Here is a 23064-nt window from a genome sequence, read left to right as displayed (position 1 = left end):
TTGTGATAATTCCAATCCTCAGTGTGTTTTCAAAGGGACAGGAAGTGGGAGGCTTGAGACTAATGCCTACAGGTCTGTTGAGCTCGGTACAATCAGATCCACGTTATACTTGAATGAAGATGTCAAGTGGAGTTATTAGCAGTTTATATTGTCTCTTTTTTTTTTTCATCTTAGAAGAACGAACACTGTTCTGATGCGGAGATTAAAAAAAAGTACCTTAAATCTATCTGTGGTCACATTTGTAGATGAGCCTGAACGTTTCTATATGATGCAACATCTCCACCTCTGGTTACATACCGCTGCTGACCTCCGGGGGCAAAACGGTTTTATAACCTCCCTTGCTTTAGAGCAGCTTCTTTTGTAAAGGTTTGCATAACCGAAATACAACAGCAGCGTGTGATTATGTAAATGCTCACTTTTAACAGCGATTGGAGGAGAGGATCAGAGGTCAGTTCTGTCTGTACTGTAACTGAGCAGCCACGGAGCAAAAATATTAAACCTGTAATATTAAACCTGTGTTCTGGACTGATCTTCCCACTTGTATGCAAAAATGATTCCTCAACTCAAAAGCATGAAGTGGGCACATATTATCTTTTTTTTTTAAATCATTTGATTTTCAAAAATTTTCTAGAAAAAAAGGTATAATTAAGTCCTGAATGATAATCAACAGTGCTCGTTTATTAGTTTCCATATCCAACAGTAGAAGACCATAAAACATGTAGATTTTTTGGCCTGAAATGTGCATGCAATAAATGTAAACCACTATGTAATTGTAAAATACAGTGTCTGTACAGTTAAGCATTTAAACAGCATCCGTGCTGCCTGACCACACAGGAAAAAATGCCATTTTTAATTGTGCTAATAGGTTAGCTAAATAAATTAAAGAATAAATTAGCATTACCAAAATGGATTTCAGTGTCACTGCCTAACATAGCTCTATTAAAGTGCTTCAGATTCAGTGTTTTAGAATGTAAACAAAATTTGAGATAAGACATACATAATATAATTAATATTTCTCTGATGGGTGTTTGATGTGGCCTGATTTACTATTTATTTTAATTGTTTATTGTGGAAGGAATGTCATTTTTTTTTTAAGTAATCAACTCATACCAATTGAGAAGAAATAAAAATGAAATTTAAATAAAATAAAGTCCAAAAATAAAAAATGACAACAAAAAAAAAACGTAGATTCTGAATTGCTCACACAATCAATATTTTCAAAACACATCTACACACCTCTCCATGCCAGTAAGATGTAATGCTACAACATTTGCAATGTCTGTTAAAGTCAAAAATAACTTTTTACTTTTGCAAAGAGATTAAAACCAGGGAATTAAAAGAAAAGCTCGAAATCAATTCATTGGGTGTTTCAGTGGGTCCCCTTCTCAAAAAATGTCCCTTGCTGGCGCTGAGCATATATAGAATATAATGAAGTGTATGATGAGGCCGGTCGCACACCGGGGCCTAGAGATAGAGATAGGAGACCCAGTAGACCAGGTTGAAGAGACCGAACGCGGTGGGGAAGAAGATGCGTGCATACGAGTCTATCTTGGCGACGTGGATATGCAACCTGCCGTGCCGCCAGGCTCCGGAGCGGCAGTCCTCGAAGCAGCAGAAGAAGCTGGTGCAGTCCTTCCCGTCCAAGCACTCGTAGCCGTACTCCTCGTCTCGCTCGTGCATGTGCGTGGCGTTGTTCATTTGGATGGCCGTGGCGGAGCGTGGACGGATGTCGACCGTGGGTGTCTGCTTTAACCAGGACAGAAACCACACAGTTAGCCACCGGAGCCTCAGAGCAGCACCACCAAGCTGACAGTAGCAGGGGGAACCTCATTTGAGCTGCCACTTCTCTGTCTCCCATTTAATTTGGACACCGGTCAGCAAAATGTGATTTGCACATTCAACTTGCCGATGTCGAGAAAATACAAATAGACCCATGACTACCACCTGTGGATGTAATTAGTGAGGCTTATAGTGACAAAGGGTCAGACCCTGTGAAACCAAGGCTGCACATTGCAGCATTTTAAGCTGATGGCTGAGGAAATCATAAATAATTTTAAAGACAGTAGTCCATATTATTATATTGAGCTGTTGTATAAATCTACTGCTGCGTCATTTGCCCCAAGGAGAGTTTTTATAATGTTCTTAACGTGCGACGAATGAAAGGAATTTTGTAATTTCGACTTGTACGGGTGTTGTAGGCATTTTTCCTTTTTTATGGAATGCATTTATAGGATATGTTGTAACTGGCTTATGATGCACCGTAAAGCTAAGCTTAGGGAGGAGCATGTGTTGGCAGATGTGCAGCACGCAGCTCTATCTTTCTCCGGCCCACTCTGCCTGTCACCGGATGGAAATAAACCTCCCTTTCAAACGGCGCTCACCACTGGAGGCCATGCGCCTTTCATTCGGTGACGATTTCCTAAAATAGGACGGTGACATCAGTGAGTCTGCGGCCCCGTCATTCTACGGGGAGACAATTAGTATTCAAATAGACAGTTTTCATCAGCTTTTATCTTCTGAATGCCATGTCACCTTAGCACAAATTGGAATTCTGGCTGTTTGGCAGATTAAACTGCCCCTCGCCCCCCCTCCCCCCCACCCACCCCTTTGTAGAAATGGAAGCTCCCTTGACCTTGCTGATAAACTAGAGTGTCGAGCTCATCATTTAAAAACAGACTCAGTGTAGAGAGTCGTGCGTACTCCGGAGGTCAACTTCTAAGAATTTCTCATCGCCTCTTTCCCTCGTCGTTTTACTTTGTTCTTTTCGTGTTTTGTCTTTGTCAGATAAGAAAAATAATCTGGATTAGTTTAACTAAGCACATATTCCTGTAGATACTTGCTAATATTAATAACTTCCTTTTTATAAATTGCAACAAACATCACATAACAGCAAATATATGTTCTTTCCCCCCCCAACTTAAATTTATCTATAGGCATGCTCTGCTGCAAAGACTGAGGCAGTTTTAGTTTGGACATAACAGTATCTGCAGTACGCATGCAATCCTCCAACAAGCTGCAAATACTGAACGACTTGACTGAGCCGTTCATTCACCTGCAACTTCTCACCGTGCCCAGCGCGAGTGCACAAACCTGCCGTCCCTTTGAAAACGATACATAACCACAGACAAAGCAGCGTACAGGGGTTGGTCTCAGCATCTCTGTCCTCATTGACGGACAGTATGTTGAGTGAATAAGGGGGATAAGCCGAACAGGTTATGACTCGGTTCTCAAAGGGGATTGGTTTGCACTGGAGGAGGCGCAGGGGGAGCCAAAGCAGGAGGAGCGTTAACAGCATCCTGCCGCATGGCCGGGGGTCAAGCTGGGGCTGTGCTGGGGCTGTGCTGGGTCGGGGATAGCAAAAAAAAATCAAAAACATAAAAAGAATATTCAAGAAAGAAACACAAAAACAACACAGTGGCACTGGCAACTTTAACCGGCTGAAAGTAGACAACCTCTCGGAGAAGAGAAAAGGTGGAAACACGAGGATCATATACTGGACGATCCCTTGGTTGTGTAGCTGGAAATTTGATGCTAGTGTTTCCAGGCTGAAAATCCAACTTATCAAAACTTACAAATATTCCTCCTATAGTGAAATATGAATGTGTTAAAATAAAAAGTAGATGTCTTGAATTGTGTGTTTTTAAGTTAAATGTAGGTCCTTTTGCCAGCCCCCCCCCCCCCCCCCCCCAACCTGGGATTCTTTTTCGGGTGTTTAAAGATTAGCGTGTGTTAATCCCCCCCGACTGGACCTCCAACTCTAATGAGACTTAGCACGGTGCAGGGGTTGTCTGTTTCAGTCTGTTAAGGCTCTGCTGACTCTGCAGGAAGCGTCAGGTCGAGAAGCCCAACAAAACACACAGGTAGAGATTTACTGGCGGGAGAAGGGGAAGAAGAGGAAGCCGTGGCAGCAGCTGCTAATTCACTGGTGGTTACAACAACAACAACAACAGAGAGTGAAACAGGACAGAGGGAGCCAGAGTGAGTCCACACCGGGACCTGGACTGTTACATTCCTCTGGACAGGGGATGTGTGGGATGCTTATTTGAATTGTTTTGAAAAGTGCATAAGTACGTCTGGCTGGCTGCCTCCGCACTGTGCACTGCAGATCCCCCCCCCCCCCCCCTTTGTAATGCTATCGCTGATACCTATTTAGTAACTGAGGAGGAGGACATTAAGAATGCAGGTAAGGGATAAAGAGGGAGTTGAGAGATTGAGAGGCATATCTGCTGCAGAACAGGCAGAGGAGCAGTGAGGTGCCGAAATGCAGCAGACACATGCAGTCAGACACAGGCAATATACCTTTGAGGAAAATAGCCGGAGGAGCTTTTGTCCAGACAGGAAACAAAGAATATGTGGAGTTGAGAGAGAGAGTTACAAAAAAAACAAAGAAGACACGTGAACAGAGAGAGAACATCAATAAAGGGGAAATCAACAGAAACACAAGCTAATGCATGGAACTTTACAATCACTGGAGAATTTAACTCAAAAGTGGAGAAAGAGGAAATATACTGTAGAGAAACGCATGTTACAAACAGACATGGAGGGGGGGGGATGCATGGGGGAATATATATTTATCTCACATGATTCTTACAAAATATCAGAATACAGAAAAACTGAAAGAGGGAAGTACACATGATCCATTATGCAGAATTGAAATACTGACATCATCACGATTTCACTTTACGACGGCAGCATATGTTTAGTCTGAGTTACACAGGCTGTGGTGATGCGTGATAAACAAAAATGAACTGAACTCAAAGGAGTCAGAGTGATCCTCAAAAACTGCTCTGAACTTTAAGGAGAAAAACTCACATCACATGAAACTGAATGGGCTCGGAAGTAGCTAAACAGACGTCTGAAGTTCTTCATATGTAGTTCCGCGATTTCTTCTTATTGACTTATTTTTTAAAAACATTAATGAGCATCAGAAGAACTTCAGTCAAAGACCTCTCCTGGCCTCTTCCTGCATCTCGGTGAGTCATGCAGAGAACCTAGAAAATCTCCTCTGAGAAGACGAGCTGGCTTTAAACCTTCCACTTCATTATTCATTCATCCGTCCACGGGACAGTTAGACCATGTGCACAACCTTAGCTTTCGAGGCTGAAACTAGAGAGCGCCCCACTTTACCCCCCCCCCCCCCGAAGTTCCAGTCCAATACTCCTGTTCGCCCAAGCGCAGTATACCCAGAGGTTTAAGATTTAATATCTTTCAGGTCTTGTGAATCCCGTCCAAAAACCTGCCTTGACTTCAAAGATGTGTTTCAATTACTTGCAACTTTTCTTTTTTTTTAAGTACCGCAAAAGTGCTCAGTTATCCAAAAAATAAACTCGTAAAAACAAACTTTTTCGCTTAGATGACATCAAGTGGTAAATGTGGACTCATTTTTCATTAGAAGTCCTCATGTCTAGACACTGACTGATTAGGGAATGCAGTTTAAAATGAAAATAATGAAAACCTTAGGCATAAATAAGATGTATCTTGGAATTATGTAAATTACAAAAATGGCAATCTTGAGATTGTTCATTACTTTTATGAAGAATTGTAAGTTTGCTGTTAAATCTTGAGGCATTCTGATGGATTCAAAAAGGTGCGATCCGTCGAAAAGTGACAAATAAACTTGTTTCCTCTTCTGTATGAAACTATAAATGTGTTTGTGGTAATCGTGTGTTTATGAGATGACACCATCTCTTGAATGAGACCAACGCCCCCCCTCCCCCCTGTCATGTGACATGGGTCTAAATTACAACTGGAACAGATGTGTGGGGATTAGAAAAAGGTTGGAGCCGCATGCCTTGCTCATTGAGTAATTTGACGAGGCGGCCCTCAGGAAGATGCTCCCTTTGGGATACTTAGCGATGTGTTGTTGTTTTCTAAAGGCTTATCCCAGTACTAGAATATATACAGTAGATGGGGAACGAGGAAAACTCGACCTCTCACCTAAATACAGGACACTGACCAGAGGAGAGATTGTACACACTCAAACAGTACATGAATCAAAGTATAGTGTTGTTTGGAGCTACATGGCTATCATGGGGAAAAAATTGACGTCAAGTACTTATACTCGTTTCCCTTCCGTTAGTTTGTGAACGTCACTCACCGGGTTTTTCTTCTTCCTGTCCTTTTTGGCGCTCGGCTTCCTGTTGCTGACGAAGTAGTGCAGCGTGCCGTACTCTATGAGCGCGGCGAAGACGAAGATGAAGCACACGGACACGAACAGGTCCATGGCGGTCACGTAGGACACTTTAGGAAGGGACTTCCTGGCAATGGTACTCAGCGTGGTCATGGTCAGCACCGTGGTGATGCCTGGGGAAGAGACCATGTCACAGCAAACAGGCAACAGGAGTAAAAGACGGAGAAAAACTGGAGCACGTTTACATTTTACTTTGTTGCATGGAGCTCAATATGTCAGGTTCACATTCTGCATTCAGAATACTTAAAGAAATGGGATAATTTAGTTAGTATACATTATAAAAATCGTTATTTCCTGAGAACAAAATGTTATGTAGATTTCCAAACCGTTGATATTAAAGAAAAAGGAACCAGAATGTTTGTTATCACATTAATTCAGGCATATTTTAGTCCTTAATGTCACTTAAATCTTTCATGAAGTTGAGCCTGATTTGCATGATGCTCACAGCTTCATTCAGACATTTAATCAGATTGTAGTAGTTTCTCAGCTTAAATCCCAGCGAGGATTCAAACCCGGAGTGAATGGCTTTTTCAGACTTGGGTTAATACGTTTCTCAAGAAAGAAGAAATCTCTATTTTCTGCCAATGGGGAAAAAAAACCACAGATCTAAATCAAAATGAATTATGAATTATTTTACACAAGACATATAAATTAGAAGTGTTTTCTACCAGCAGTGTTGTGAGGGGATATGAAGTCGGGTGACTGACACACATATATATATATATACTACATAATAAAAGAGGATTATTGTTGTGCTGTTTAATTGCGAGTGCTTAACAGTCAGGCGGCCGTGAGGGAGGAGTAAGCAGCTGTTTTATCGTCCCCTTGATCCTCATACTTTGCTGCTTTACTGTCCAGGAGCCATTGACCACCACACTGACATACTGCATGCCTCTACGCAGCAGCTGGTGGCCCGCTCCCCTTTGATACTCACCCTGTCTGCCTCTAATGATGATGCAGATGGAGGTGGAGTGATGGCACATGATGAGGAAAGGCCTTTATAAGTACACTGATACAAACCCCCGAACACAAACAAACAAGCGACTACCGGCGCCGCCTCCTTCCTTTAAATAGACCATGTTAGAGAAGCTGCCTTTTTTTTTTACACAAAGAATGATTTCTGTCTAAATTTAACACGGACTGAAAGACATCTGTCTGCCTCTGCGTCAGAATTACCGGCGCCCCATTGTGAGTCAATTGATATATTTCTGGAAAGCATTGAAATATTAAGAATTATGCCATCTGCGTTAATCTGCTTTCCTACCACCAGGCCGCCTGCACCTCCCTGCATCATCCTGCACAGAGGAAATTAAGATGTTTGACTCTCGGTACAATTTGAGCAGGGGTTTAACGCCGTTATTATTTCGCCTGCAAATCTTGAGCTGCACAAGAAAACACAACAAGCTATTTTTAGCGGAGATTAATGACAGACAATGGAACGATGATCGGGAGGAGGAAGGAGTGCGTCTGCCTGCGGGGGTTGCTTCGTATTCAATGCGCGAACGCTAATGATCACATCGCGTGTACTTGAGGTCAGGACTCGCAGCCTTAAGGATGCAAAGGGAAAGCTGACTAAGGAATATGTACGTAACTACATGGCGAGTGAACTTCTGAGGATGTCCACTGAAGCCAAGGGCAAGTTCAGAAGCTGACAGATTTCCTTGAAAAACTCACTTTTGCCCTTTTTCCTCTCCCGTGTCCCTCTTTTGCATTCGGCGAGGAGGCCACCTGTATTACTTTTGTGCTGAGGCTGCGTCTCTGCATCTTCCTCGCTCCAATGCATAATTAATGCCTCATTAAGGCATGCATGAAAACATATGTGCCGGGAAAGGCTCTTCTAATCAAGATGGACCATATTCCTCCGCAGCTGCCCTGTCTCCGAGGGGAAAAGGAGGAGAAAGGAAGGGAACAGGGAGAACGGCAGGAAAGAGGACAGAGGGCTTTTCTAATAGGTGGTCCTGTGTAACTACAGCACCCAGTTCTTGATATTTTTCGCAGCATAATTAAAGCCTGGATGTCTAATGAACCTCCCAGGCAAAACTAAACCATGTGAGGGTTTGGGTTAGGTTGACTGATTCTATTAATAGACCGAAGTAAGATATGGCAAGATATTACACATGAAGCTTTTAAATAAAGAGAATAATTTAAATCTCATAGAGAATATAATTCTTGGTTCATCCATTTGGTACCTAATGACGTCCGGGCAGGGACTGCATCCTTGTTGATCCAGAATGAGACCCAGGAGAGGACAACGATCAGGGTGCATGGGATGTAGGTCTGGATGGTGAAGTATCCCATCCTCCTGCTCAGGTCAAAGAAGACGGTCAGCACCACGTAGTCTCCTGGAGAGAGACAGAATGAGAGAGGAGACCGAGTGAGGACAGGCTGGAAATATAGTCAAACATCAGGGGATACAGAGTTTCTATGAAGGGGCAAGGTTCATAGCATTAATGATACAAAATGATAACTGCATAATTCTACAAAAATCTTCACAGTGAGGCGGCTTGGAAATCAAAAAATGAAATTCAGGCAGCCGGGGCCGGACTCGCTCGGATTCACCCCCCCCCCCCCCCCCCCCCGTCTACTGCCAGTGCTTAGCCGCAACATGAACACCAGCATCCAGCTGATGATGAGCCCTTCCCCGGGCCGGCTGTCTGACCCCAGCAGATGTTAGGTCTGCAGAGGCTGAGGTTAGCTGAGCCCAGATAGACACTGACCCTGACAGTATAGATCATGTGGGCTGCCTGTTTAAAATGCAAGCGAAGCATGTATACACACACAAACACACACGCCTCAACCCTCTCGCACTGCACACACACACACACTTCGAATGCACTTCGAACCCCCTTGTTATAAGGGTGAATATATAAAAGAAACAATCTTATATCCACATACACTTGCCAATATAGCTGCTGTCCTCTTCACCTGTCTGCCTGATATTGTGGGTTTAAATGGCAGATCATTAACGACGTCCCCTCTCTCAGTTGTTGGCTAATTGATTAACGTCAGACTGTCAACAGAGTCGGATCCTCGCCTGGCCTCTCGCTGGGCCTTGTGACCTGCGGGGGCACAAACCTACTCTCTCTCAGCCGTGTATCTGCAGTGCGTGAGTGAATGCGTGTGTGTGTGTGTGTGTGTGTGTGTGTGTGTGTGTGTGTGTGTGTGTGTGTGTGTGTGTGTGTGTGTGTGTGTGTGTGTTGAAGCACTCCAGGCCCACCGAATTGTCTCTCTGCAGCTGGGGAACGAACAGCTGGCTAATAATTTTCCTCATGAGAAAAGGGCGCACAACACGCAGTTTATTGAAAAACAGCCAACATCTGTGTGTTTGTGTGGTGATGAGAGACGGATAGAGGAGGGAGCTCAGACTGTCAGGGTGCATAACGTCTGTGAGAACGCGTGTTGTGTGCACGTGGCGCGTGTGCGTCGAGTCCTCGCGGCGCCCCGACCTCTTTGGGATTTACTACAGCGCGCAGCCATTGACGGCATTAGTAAATAGACCAAGTGCAATAACCCCGGCTGCACAGCTATAAGCGCTCGTATCACCATGTGCGTTTTCTGCTGATGCAGGCAGGTGCTGGGGATATTACAGTGTTTGTAGGAGTACATGAAGGCTGCTCTCTCAGGGGTCCCTCAGCCCACTATTTTGTTTTTTATTAACATTTCATTAGCAGGGGCCCGAAGCCGAGACCCCAGACAGCTGATAAACTGCTGCTTAATACACTTATTCCAGCTTGGTCAGCAACACAAAGCCTCCTCACACTTACTCAGGCTCTTAATGATAATGGGCTCTCCACCTCAGGAGGGAGGACGGCTGGAGTAAGACCCCCCCCCCCCCCCCCCCCCCCCCCCGTCTTACGCCCCTCTCCTCCGTCTCGTTGCCAGGAAGACACTTTGAGGAGGTGTTATCGACCGATGCCCTCCCTTCTGGCAGGCTGATGTATCAGTATCAGACCACCTGCCATTACCGCTCCATCGTAATGCATGTGTTTCTTAATGACTTCCTGATTTCCACTCAAAACAAAATGGTTTCCAGTTCCCTCTCTGGCTTTGAGTGCCTGGCTGGGATTTCACAACATTACCGTACGGGGGAGCAAACAGTTGAGTGTTCCAGACAGACGGTCCCAACACAATTACTGGACCAGGTGATCACCTTACATTACACTACTATGCCCGATGCTTGTTTATACTTGACTGTCAGCTGGGGTGGATTTTATATTCTTATGTGGTTCTACCATCGTTCAGATTATTCTGTCGGCACCTTTTTTTTTCTTCATCTGTGTGTGGAATGGGTGGGGGTTTTATTAGTGAGCATACCTACCACTAGGGGTCACCAGTGTCAGATATGTTTGAATCCTATACATAGGGGTTTTCAATTTAAATTAATATCAGATAGGAAGCTGTAGGAAGCTGGTTTTTCCCCTGAAGTCGTGGCATCCTTTATTTGAGTCAGGTGGACTGTTGGGTTCTCGCCACGTTCTTGTACATTTTAATGTGCTGTATAAGCGAGGTTCATGATTTTTACACCAGCATATGAGTTGTTTCCCAGTTTATGACTCATAAGAATGCAGCAGCCATATCAAACCATGCAGGCCTTTCGAGCCATCATTCCTCTTTAACAGGAGCCCTCGGACTAACCTTAGCTTGAGCTCCCCATCTGTTAGCACACCAGCAGATGAGGGTGTGGTCACGAGCCGCTTCACACTCAAGCCTCACAGCGTCTGTATAGATAGCTCCCTTTTTTATAAGGCTGTTACTATGGAGGTCAACGTTTCCTTCTGGGGATCGACACTGAATGTAAAGAAGGTGTCGTCTGGGATCTCAGCCCACATCTCCAGTGATCCCACAGGCAGCTGCGTTCCAGTAATGGGCTGATTTCTCCAGCAACAAGAACACAGAGTACAGAACTCTTTGCATCTTTCTTATTAAAACCCCATGAAGTTCTAATTTATCCACTCTTCTTCTATTTCATTGCTGCAATTACATTGGTATCAATGTAGTCTGTCCCCTTCTGTCTGTAATTCATGAACGACAAATGTTGACAGCAGCTGCGTGTGGGGGGAAAAAATCAACTATGCACAAAACAGCTCAAAACTATTGTTTGTATTAAGATGTGATTTGAAGTATTTTTTATTAGGATCACACATATCACCGGCAAAAAGGGATTTATCGCGAGCTGATGTAATCTCGGGAAAGCAATAAAAACTTGGCGGGGACGATCATTCATCAGAGAACTGTGTTGCATTGTTGTTAAAAGCCACAAGGACAACAGACTCAACAGAATCACACACACACACTAACACACACACACACACAAACAGCAGGAGTAGAAGAAAGAAAAAAAAATCATCATTCTTCAAATATGAGCCCACTACCAGGGTGGAAATAAAAAAAATATGGATGTTTTATTATCATAGCATATCAAACACCGCAATTGTTATAAGATCCCGTAATTGCTCAGTATTGAACCTATGGGGAGGGGCCTGGTCCCTGCATGGTGCTACATTATCTGCAGAACAGCCACGGGGGGGAGTTTCTTGGGAAGGAAACATGGGAATTCAGGAGTGCTGACCAGAAAAAAAAGAAAAAAAGGAGAAAGATGTCACATGAGAATATCATTCTGTCGGCAGCCAGGCTGTAAATTGGTGTGGATATAGATGGGCAGGAGAGACCTAAGGCACATGCTGGCCATCCAATGAAGGGAGACAGGCCAGACACATTGCAGAGCTGCTGACAGGCTGTCTCACTGAGCTCCTCTGCTGTCAAGGGTCATAAATATCAGAGGTGACAGCGCATGTTATGTGTGCATGCCTGTTTGTGTGGGTTTGCGTGTGTGTGTGTGTGTGAGAAAGACAGGAGCTTCTCTAATGACCCGGGTTATGCCACGGCTGCTTTCTGGGGTCAACAATACTTAGAGACGATGTTAACTCACCACTTCCTGTGACATGACTCGGGGCTATGTGTGAGCGATTAACCAGTTACCAGCTTTGCATTCTCCCCTCCGCGGTCGACTGCAGCCTGTCCTGCCCGGCGGTGGGAGGCGAGATGATGTCACCGCGGGAATAATACAAAAATAAATTAATAAAAAGCCACGGCATTGTCACGGTGAGTAACTGCGGCAGGGCACAGCGGCGTGATTAAACAGCACACAGGAGGCGACGGCGTTTGATTGGCTCGTTGTTAACATTGTGTTCACTGTGACAGGGACAGATGATTAGCCTTCTCCCAGACGCAGTAATGGCTCTCACATCATTGAGGGCGGGATTTGTGACAGGTGGTAAGAATCTGCCCAAAACGGTTTCTCCTCACCATTATCGAAGAGTTTAGTGGAAAGTGGATAAAAGGTAAAGTTGAGGGATATTTTTAAATCTTTTACGTTCATGCGATCTAGACTGGATTAACCTACTGAGGAGCAGTGGGCCCCTTTTGAGCATCACAGGATTACACATCTTGCACAGAGCCACTGAAATCAACCAGTATTTCTACTATGGATTACTACACCACCCTGTCTGCTGTGTGAATGTGTGATATGTGATTGTAGTTGTATTAACACTACATTTGAGACGGACCCACTATAAGGCGAGGCCTACAGATTGGATACAAAGCAGTTGCAACCCTATGGCTCAGTTTAAATTGAGTGTGTGAAATTTTGTGCTGCATCATGCTCAAACAAATTAGTAATCAAATGTGCAATACGTAGCTTCGGCCACAAGGTGTCTCTCAGTTGAAACCATAACAAAAGGCCTTGTTTAATAATATTGTGAAGCAGCAAGGGATCATGGGAGTTGTCATCATCACCACCACTGCTGATCAAAATGAAACTGATACGAATCCATGTTACCCAGCAAATGGCATAATCGTGATCCGAGCGACCAGTTCAAACAGTGGGATGAAATAACAGCCAAGTGGTTCACGGGCTAACTAGCAGAGTGTTTTATCGTCATTATACTTCATTAGTCCCAGAAGTTACAGCCGAGACAAGTAAAATGGATACGACACATTTAAAATGTGATGACAAAATGAAACGTCCCTTAACCTTGAATAAAAATTGTGTACAACATATTTGGGATAATTTGAATACTCAAAAGATGATGTAACAAAGGTTGTAATTTAGAATTGTATTATACATATATATTATACATATTATAACTTAAATCAAATCACCAAACAGTTTCCTAATTTATTCAGCTGGTATTTGCCTTAATTTCATTTAAAAAAAATGTCCAACACTTTCTGTGCTTTTTATTTTTTTTTGCCACAAACACAAAATCCAGTTTATTCCAGTCTATGTTCCACTTGTTTTATATCTCTGCTGATATATAAAAAGCTTAAAACTCCGTGAGTGTGTTCATTTCCACGCCATCATTTAATTAAAAACAAGGCCAACACATTCTCTCATATCTGCGTGTCTCTCTATTTTATCTGGCTCCGGCTTACCTTGTCTAAAAATGGCTTCATTATTTCTTATTCACACAATGAGCAGGGAAGCGTTTCACACTCGTTACGTAAGCGCCACGTCCTTCAATTTAACTTTCACTCTCCTTTCTTCCCGTGGTTAAAATATCACTTCTTATTTTGTCATGTTCTACTCATTGTGGCCAGGTGACAGGTCTTATCCACAATTAACAGTCATGACATCGATGGCTGTGAAAATGATCTTGTGCAAAAACAGCACAGCAGTAACAGTTTATCTTCCCAGATGCTCCCATTTATGATTGACCATATGACGCTATATAAACATGGCAAATGTGTTTTTATATTGCAGAACATTTGAACGGGGGCGTACCGATTACACTCACTTACAATAACAACAAAAATCTAAAATCCAGACATTTAATGCTGGTTTTTATGGATACAAGTTCTGCACAGAATACAACAAGTGAAATCAGAAAAACATTCTCTGTCTCATCAAACCCTAATATGTGTTTTAATGAGCCATAAGTCAGGAAGAACTGTCACTACCACAGGACGACTTTTCACTCATAATGACACAATGAATAATAGCATTAATGCAATTTAAATCTAAATTGGAAGGATAAGCTGTGTGAGCCAAGACAATCAGTGTCCATGTCTTTGCCAAAGGCTTTGTCCTCGTCCAAATTAGAATTGTGGATTCCAGGTTTTAAGCTTTAAAATCTAATTAATCATTATCAACATACTGACTGAGTTGCCCAAAACTACAATACTGATTTATGCCTGTGCAAACTCTGATTAAACCGTGTTTTCTTTTAAGCACCTTAAGATGTATTGTCAGTTCAGTTGGCTGAATAAGAGAATGTTCACCTCTTTCTTGACTTCAAACAGGATCCCAGCTACTCAGCATGCACAACCATTGCAGCTCCCCTCATAGAGATTCATGGGCAGTGTCACTGAAGGTAAGTGTTTGCATTCAGGCAGGTTAAACCTCTTAGTAAACAGAGCGGCCAGCTTAGATGACTTGAAATTTAATTTCACCAATAGCCTATATGCCTTTTAATCCCCAGATACATTATGGTATCTGTGACATGTATTAGCATACTAAGCACAGATAGTATAAATGCTGTGCACTTCCCATGTCTTCACGGGCCACATATGATTTATACATGTGCATTTAGTGGAGTTTTAATACCGATAAGACGGGAAAAAAACATTTATCTCTGTTAATGCTTCCTCCTTGTATTCAGGTGGTGTGCTGTGGAACACCATTAAGATTTATTATTACAATTCTGAGACGTATCCTCTTATGCCGCGTATTAAACAACCACACACGTAATGTTCCACATCCGCTCTCTCCTCATTTCTAATGGCTAATTACTCTGAAACCCAGGGTTGCAGAATATTATGTGGGGCCAATAAGCTGAATGAGACTTGTGTTATCTAAAAACCGGAGCACGAAACTTTATAATCATTTATTTGGCCACCGGGCCTCGGCCTTGGAACAACTGCTCCATGGAGTGGCATCGACTTTGAACTGCTTTCGGCCTTTAACACCAGTCTGTTGGAACAGGGCAACAGGAAGAGACTGTTCAATATGTCTGGATACAAAACATTTCTACTTAACTTAACTTTAGTGATAGCTGTAAGATTTCTAAAATCCCTCATCATTTGCATCTCTCTGAGGGGATCCGATCAAAAATACAGAATGTTCTATCGGTGTATCTATTATTTTGCAATAAAAAATTTTCAATTTGTTTAATTTCAACCGTGGTAGTTGTCTCATATTGGAATATGAGCAATAGGATGTTGTATCTGTGACAGTAACATGGGCAGTGGAGGAGTGATATTGTTCTGGGCATCCAATAAGACCGTCCAACTCAAAATTCAGAATGTGTCCGACTGTCTCCCTCATCCACCTCCAGGCTTACTAAAGGCTTGAGGGTCTTCTGAATTAATGAACCACATCAGCATTGAGAATCCATTTTGTTTTCTGGAGCGTGTGTAGTCCGCGTAGTCAGAAATTGTGCACTTCATGAGGACGTCTGTATCTGAGGGTCCGCGCTGACCCTCGCAGACGATGGCATTTACCCTCGGACAGACAGGCAGACGTGGACAGTATGAAACGACCTTAAGTCTCTCGTCCCGTCCTTAAAATCTCCGAACGGCGACATCAACCCACGTCTGACCTTCACGTGTTACATACCAGAATTTTTCAGAATGACACCCGCAGCAGCAGAAGTCAAGAGGGACACAAACCATCCCCCCAAAAAAACAAAACAGCGTCTCTGACAGCTCTGACCTGTTTCGGTATTGGCTGCAAATACTTCTCTTTTTCCTCTCCTCCTTTTTCCCCCCCTTTTTATTTATGTAGCTCTCTCCCTGTTGACCTCAATCTTTGCCTCTCACCCGAAAAAACAGGAACTAACACTCGTCTCACTTATTTACATCCACTTACTTCCCCCCGTCTCTTGCAAATTAGATGATTTTAATTTTGTACTGAGTGTATTCCAGTGTCCTAGTTTATCGCTCTGAAGCTCATGTGGCAATTGCAGTTGGGCTGTGGGAAATGTTGGGTGCCATAAAAGACGCAAGGACACCTACAGTCACATATTGAGGTAGAGGAGAGGTTGTGCTGTAAGTAAGCTGCAGGAGTGGAGCTCCACTGCATATGATTCTACTGCTTGACCTTCACTCATCGGTGCATGTCCACCATCTTTAAAAAACATTGAGAAGACAGAAGACGTAACATATCACAAAAGAACATCTGCACTCCTCTGCTTTGCCCCTGGTGCTGTTCTATATGCTGGTGTTGGTCAATCGGGAGGAAAACAAGAAACCTAACTTTCCCTGGACAATCTCTGCTCCTATGGCCGATCGACCACTCCCTGTTTTCAGGTGTTAATTAGTGGATCATTAGGCCGTCAACTAAGAGACGGAGAAAGAGAGAGATGGAGGGAGAACGTGAGTGGGGGGGAGATTGGTGGGTTTGTGTTTGTAAAAACTAGGACATGGAAGCACCAATAAAAAAAACGCGAGAGGGAGCAGTGGAGAAGGTGGGGCTGCAGTAGTGGCGGTGGTTGGGGGGTGGGGGGTGCATTGAGCAGGCACTTGTTAATGGGAATATTGTCAGTGTATCGGGTGGGTTATTATGGGAGGGGGGGGGGGGGACGGGGAGGAGTGTAAATTGGTATTTAACTTCTCAAAAGGAGGATTCTGGCTGAGTCAGAGCATTTGTTCTCCCACTCCTGCCCATCACAGCTATCACCCAGAAGCAAGAGGGACAACGTAGAGAGAGAGAGAGAGAGAGAGAGAGAGAGAGAGAGAGAGAGAGAGAGAGAGAGAGAGAGAGAGAGAGAGAGAGAGAGAGAGAGAGAGAGAGAGAGAGGGATGAAGGGAAGGGAAGATTAGAGGGAGAGAAGCAGCTATTATATCAGCAGAGAGCCGCCGTGGCTAATGGATTGTTTCAGCGCTTCTTAACCTTTTTCCTTCAACAAGATAGAGTGATTGTCATCTGATAAAAAGCTGCGACGTCCTATGACTGTGATTAAATTACTCTTTTATTATACAGCATGAAGTCATGAGCAACCTCACCTGCACTGAATATTTCTTTTGTTTGCAAATTAGCACAAAACAACTACTTCTTTTAGCTTTTATTTGTCTTTTAAATACAGATTTTTATAGAAAAACAAACTAAGGCTGTGTGGATTTATTGGGTAGAACAAAGCATCGCTGAAATACTTTATATCAGCACGATCATTAACTCATATTTGAACATTTACCATCTGCATTTTGCGTCTGTTTCACATTTTTTGCATTTTAATTCTGCAATTATATGAAATGTTACTCATTAAAGCAATGGAAAATAGAATCATTTCAGACAGCATGGCTGAGCTTCCGCAGGTGTTTTATTCGATCAGGGACGAAATGTCTCAGTAACAATAATAAAACTATTGGCATTTGGATTTATTGGTTTTTGTCTAGCTCCATATTTTCGTGATTAAATCAGGCAGCTGGTTACAAGCGCTCCCGTCTCACTGGCATCATCTTTTCACGGAATTTTATAGCTTTTCCTCTTTAATTTGCTTTGACTCTCTGCCACTACAACTGTGTGTGGCACAAACATGACCACCTCACCACTGGGAGCTTTCTCAGAGCTCCTGACGCTGAGATAATATTGCCCCTTGCAGTCTACGGTCCTAACTTTAAGTTTATTTCCTTATAAAAACAGATTATTAATATAGATTCATCAAAACAAGCTGGAGACTCAAAACTCAAATGTAATATGAGGCTCCAGTAACAATGATTTTCTTCTGCAGAGACCCTTCGATAGGATATATGGAGCTAAAAGGGATATCAGAAAGAAAGGAGGAGGAAAGAAGAAACCACTCTTGGCTACTGAGTGACTGTGGCATTAAAACCTTGTGTATATTCTTAGGATTCCATCTTCACGGCTCATTCCGATATGACTCTTCTCCTCGCAGGAAAACAGCATCTATCTGAATTTGTGTGTTTCATAGTGTGTTGTTAGTGTAGCTGAGGATAAACTTGTGGTGTAGGTCTCTATTCGCTGCACACAGAGCCTAAATATAGCGCAGTGATGCACTCACTGCCATGCTATGAGGTGAATCCTTTGGAATATCAGAGATTAACTGTGCTCACGCGATTGGATCAAAACAGTCATGTGACGCGTGGTGTAATGTGTACTATTTAAAACAATATGCAGCCTGCCCTGACTAAACCGATTACATGTTTCATGGTTTACATGCGATTTAATTCATGATGAAAAGAATATATATATTTTTACATTCATGAAGCAATGAAGACTCAACAGGCTGCACAGGCAATGGTTTGTTGTACTGTCATTGGTTAATGTCTCAGAACCGCTGCACCCCTCATATATAAATATAGCTCTGTGTGTTTGTGTGTTTTCTGTGCGTGGGTATTCATGTGTTTGTTGTGCTGACTGCTTCCTCTTGCCGGGCGACTTGCTTTTCAACCACAGTGCCTCCAGATTCGCCCCATCAAAGAATCATCTGCGAACTGTGGAGCTGGGTAATCTGGAGAGGGCCACTGATGTGTCCCAGGGCTTTCTCCACTCAAACTGGATCACACAGGCGGGCGCACACAGACAACAGGGCTGCACGCCATGGCTTTTGGAGGGTCACTCTAAGAATAGCCTTCAATACATAAAAAAGAGACTCGTATCCAGTGGAGAGCGCCACGCTGAAATGTGCATGCAGGCAAATGGACACGTAGGAGCATGCATTAATTCATGGACACTGGCGCACACCAAAGCACTCTACTGTCAAACACAGAGATTTATGTTCCACTGGCTGACTCCCTCAGCATACAGGGGTGCTCGGCTAAAGGGACAGCAGATTAACCACCCCATGTCCTGCTCCAACCACCCGTGATTCACTGCACTGACAAAGGGAGACACCACTGACCGACAGAGCAATGTTTTAAATCTCATTTATTCTGCTAATGCGCTGGGAAGATGGCTAACGGCTGCATGGAGATCAATGTGATTGTATTTGATGGTGAATGCACTACAGAAGACCAATCACCCGATTTCTGATAAGACAAATCACTCAAATCATTCGCCCTCGTTCTCCAGACTTACTCTTCCTTTGCCTACTTTGAATGCAACTAGGTGGCTACTGATGCGTTGTGTTCTACTTCTGTCAAACACTGAGCATATGTTAAAGAACATTTTAAAATCTCCATGCATAGTTTATACATTCAGTTACTGTATGTACATTTCAGACACTGCAAATTCTCACAAAAGCTTGAAAACCAACCCATTACTGGTTTTCTGATATTGTTACTGAGACGTGAGTCCCACAAATGTGTCCTCAGATAAAGCAAATCCACGTCCTTTGCTCAAAGCCTCAAACTCCCCTTTGTAAACAAGAACCATATGTCTAGCATGGATTCTGTTCGGTCATTTTCCTTTGCGGTCACAAAAAAATGCCATGACTAACTTCATTTTCAATTTCATTCTCTCTTTCATCATTTGTCTCTGTGCCTGTCTGCACAATGATGTTCTGACCATCTCTAAACTCCAGCCAGGCAGACCAGTGAGAACTTGGTACCCAGCATCAAGTTTAAACCATTCCAAGAGTTTAACTCTGTGGTTGTCTTACATTCAAATACTCTGCAACGCTTCCACCGAGTCTGTGCACTGGTGTCCTTGCAGTGGCTCTTGCTTGTCATAAGCAACAGCGTGTCTGTGTGTGTGCATACAAATGTGTGTGTGCGTGTCTGTGTTTGTAAATGCAGGTATAGGCTTCCAGGCAGCGCAGGCAGCTCTGATGTGAAGTGACATGTTGAGGGACTAAGCCTTTGGACACTGGCTGAGGGAGGAAGGAAAAAACTGATAAAAACAGACACAGCCTTTATGAAAGATAAAAAAAAGGCTCAAACTCGACTGCATCAGAGCAGCAGATGGGATGTGGACCTCCCCTTCCCCCAGTGGCCTTTTATTTAAATATCACTCAATCGTTCTTTAATCATGCATCCATTTTTTTTTATCATCCTACCTCAACAACAAAAAAATCGGGAGTACGAGCACAGAAGCGTGGACGCTGCAGAGGAACGCTGTGACAACTTGAACCCGGGCGTGACTGGCTTGTCGGGGAGGATGAGAGAGGATCTCTTCCTCTGGCTTTGTGCTCTCTGTCCGTCCGGCTCAGGCCGATTCACCTGCCTGCTTGTCTGCTGGGCTTACCATTACGTGTCCTCTGCCTTACCTCACCTGACCCATTTCAAACACAGCTTCACTGAGATCTCACATTGTGCTTGAGCATCTGCTCTCGACCACTGAAAACTAAATATATTGTCAGAATCTGAAGTTTCCGAGTGAAAAAAACGACAAATTCCCTGAAGATTGTCTGTAATGATCTGTTCATAGAGCTTTTAACCCCCCCGCATATAGGGGGGAAAAACAACCACATCACAACGGCACTATAATCTTTACACTGTCACTCAAAGAATTGACTTCAATATCTCACTGCTTTTGCACAAATCCATTTGTGTCTATGGGCCCAATTAAACCTGATTTAATGCTGAATGAAGCTCAGAAGCCTCAGGATGCCTGGGACGAGCCCGTTGGTGTGTTACAGTGTTCGAACCTAACACGGTGATGCAGCATCATTCTGAAACACGGACCTGGAATAACTTCCCTGGTTATTAGACATTCTGACACGTCTTTACATCTTGGTTATCGCTAAAAGTTCATTTTAAATCGCACTTTCAAACCTTTCAGCTTCACATTTGTTCCCTTGTCGCATTTCTTAACCGGGTAAAGGGTTGAATTTCCCTGGTGTTTGATACGTGCTCTACAAATAAAGTTTTCTTTGCTTTGCCTTGAATGAGAATAACTGGAACTTAATTATAACCTTCCAGGCAGGACAAACACACAGAGCTCTTCAGCTGGCAGAGTGTCCCTGAGTAGAAAACTTGACCCAGAGGATGTGTGATTGGAGGACGAGCCCCCTGCTCACTACACCACCACCCACAGCCACCCGCTGCAGAATTACAGTCAGGAAAATGCGGCAGTCAACACGACAGTGGTGTTACGCATAACTCTAAGTCAATGTCAGAAAAATCTGTAGCAACACTAAATAAAGTTATTGTTTCAATAAAAAAAAAAACATATTATGTTGCACCTTTATGAAAAATATGTTTAAAATGACAAAACCACCTTATATAGCAGATTTAATAGAATATAAATGTGTTTAAATTCTTGGTAACAACATATTTCTTTAAAGATGAAAGTACGTTTGACTCAAATTATAAAGGGAATAGGAAATACTGATACTAGACCATGAAATCATGAATTACATTATAAACCAACTCAAAAGTATCAGTCAAACTATTCGATTCCTTAAAATTGTCTTACATTTACCTCAGAATTAAATCCCTTGATATCAATAACATGATATACTAAAATAAAACACATAAACATCCAACTGACTAGTATAAGTGTTTACTATATCATTATATCGTTAAAATGCACAAAACAAGCTGCTGATGATGCAGCATATTAAGAAGTCGCTGATTGCTTTTGGAGACAGATGTTGTGTTCATGAATCTTGAAACAGAAACACAAACTGACTGCAGAATGAGACGAGGGGTCTCACCGCCACAGTCAAGGTTCTCCGCTCTGACAACAGAGCAGATGGCTGCTCGTGGAAACCAACCAGAGGCGAGTCGGAGGACGCCGCTCACCCTCCACTACACGGGGCTCGTCCTCCCACACGCGTCGCCCTTTCATGTTGTCACTCGAGAAATGTTTTGATTCAAACAAACAGCATTTAAAGGTAGCCTTCTATTTATATTTAAATCACCTTGCAGGGCTTGGGTCTAAGCATTTGGTCTTGCGATGCCAATGTACATACAAAAGCATTCTTTGCGTATGAGTGCGTGAGCGTCATGTGGCGGTGACACGACTGGGTGAACTCAGTTAATCCCTCGACTACTTTGTGTACAAGTGTGGTTCTCAGTATTTATGATAGAGCTCGGTTGAGCATTTTATTCAGACCGAATTTAGATCTCTACATTTGATAGGTAAAATAATACATAGGAATAAACAGCGTTGCACTGGCCGGTAAATATATATTTATTTCATGCAACTAAATAGCAACTGCACTGTGATTAAAACATGTAATATAATATTTACTGTAACAGCAGATGTTTTTTTGTCACAGTTTAGTTTTTTTTTTCACCTTTTCAGAGCACTGGCTTACATAACAGCTATTACAGCCCGAGTAAACACTTCAAAAACCACATTACCTCCAAACACACTGCTCATCATGGGGGAGCACTGTTCATTAGTTCCACTGCTAAACACTGAGCTTTCATATACTGACGCACAATACACAACTGTGTTTTTAAAATCCTTATCTTCAATATCATTTATCTACAAAAACATGTCATACGTGCGTCATACTGTATCTTTTAGTAAAACACAATTAGGTCTCACAATACTCTTATTGTGAAAGAGACGCCGTCCACAGCTGTAAAGGACTAGACAAACTGATCTACAAATGATTGCAAGAATAATGACCCCGCTGACTCATGTCCGATACAATAACGTCCCTTTAGCCTCCCAGCCAGCAGTGTATTTTAAGCAGATGGAGATCGGCCAGAACAACATCCCTCTGCCTGCGATAAATACTCCACGGTTTATTCAATATCTCATAAAATAGGGAATTGAGTTGAAGGTAAAAACAAGAAAAGACTGAAACCTTATTGCGTTTATTGTCAGTAATGTTTCAAGTTCAAGTTGAGTTAAAAAAAGAAAAAGCTCAAATGTCTCCTTAGAATTTAAACAGTATGAGTTATTTGACCTGAAAGTATATAACAGGCCCTTTATTTGAAATTTCAGTCAGCTCCTCTGGATGCTGCGGCTGATCTAATGAGAACGAATCCTCCTCCGGCCAAAGTTTGTCTCTGCG

At 43.0% G+C, this 23064-nt stretch overlaps 1 protein-coding gene across 4 annotated transcripts in view; it reads right to left on the bottom strand.

The window, feature by feature from the left end:
• Positions 1–1464: 1464 nt before the first annotated feature.
• Positions 1465–23064, bottom strand: part of gabrg2 (gamma-aminobutyric acid type A receptor subunit gamma2) — a 42173-nt gene continuing 20573 nt past the window's right edge. Inside the window, exons 6-10 of one of the 4 annotated variants that reach the window (XM_053441469.1) lie at positions 9795–9808; positions 8380–8575; positions 6098–6303; positions 4300–4323; positions 1465–1743 (exon numbers count right to left, since the gene is read on the bottom strand). In XM_053441469.1, the coding sequence (XP_053297444.1) occupies positions 1465–1743; positions 4300–4323; positions 6098–6303; positions 8380–8575; positions 9795–9808 (719 nt within the window). The remainder of the gene's footprint in view (positions 1744–4299; positions 4324–6097; positions 6304–8379; positions 8576–9794; positions 9809–23064) is intronic. The other 3 variants (XM_053441468.1, XM_053441470.1, XM_053441471.1) reach the window with 3 other exon arrangements.

The sequence above is a fragment of the Pleuronectes platessa genome, chromosome 15 (genome assembly GCF_947347685.1).
Source record: "Pleuronectes platessa chromosome 15, fPlePla1.1, whole genome shotgun sequence".
In the NCBI taxonomy this organism is placed as follows: Eukaryota; Metazoa; Chordata; class Actinopteri; order Pleuronectiformes; family Pleuronectidae; genus Pleuronectes; species Pleuronectes platessa.
This window is presented reverse-complemented; position numbering and strand designations above follow the sequence as displayed.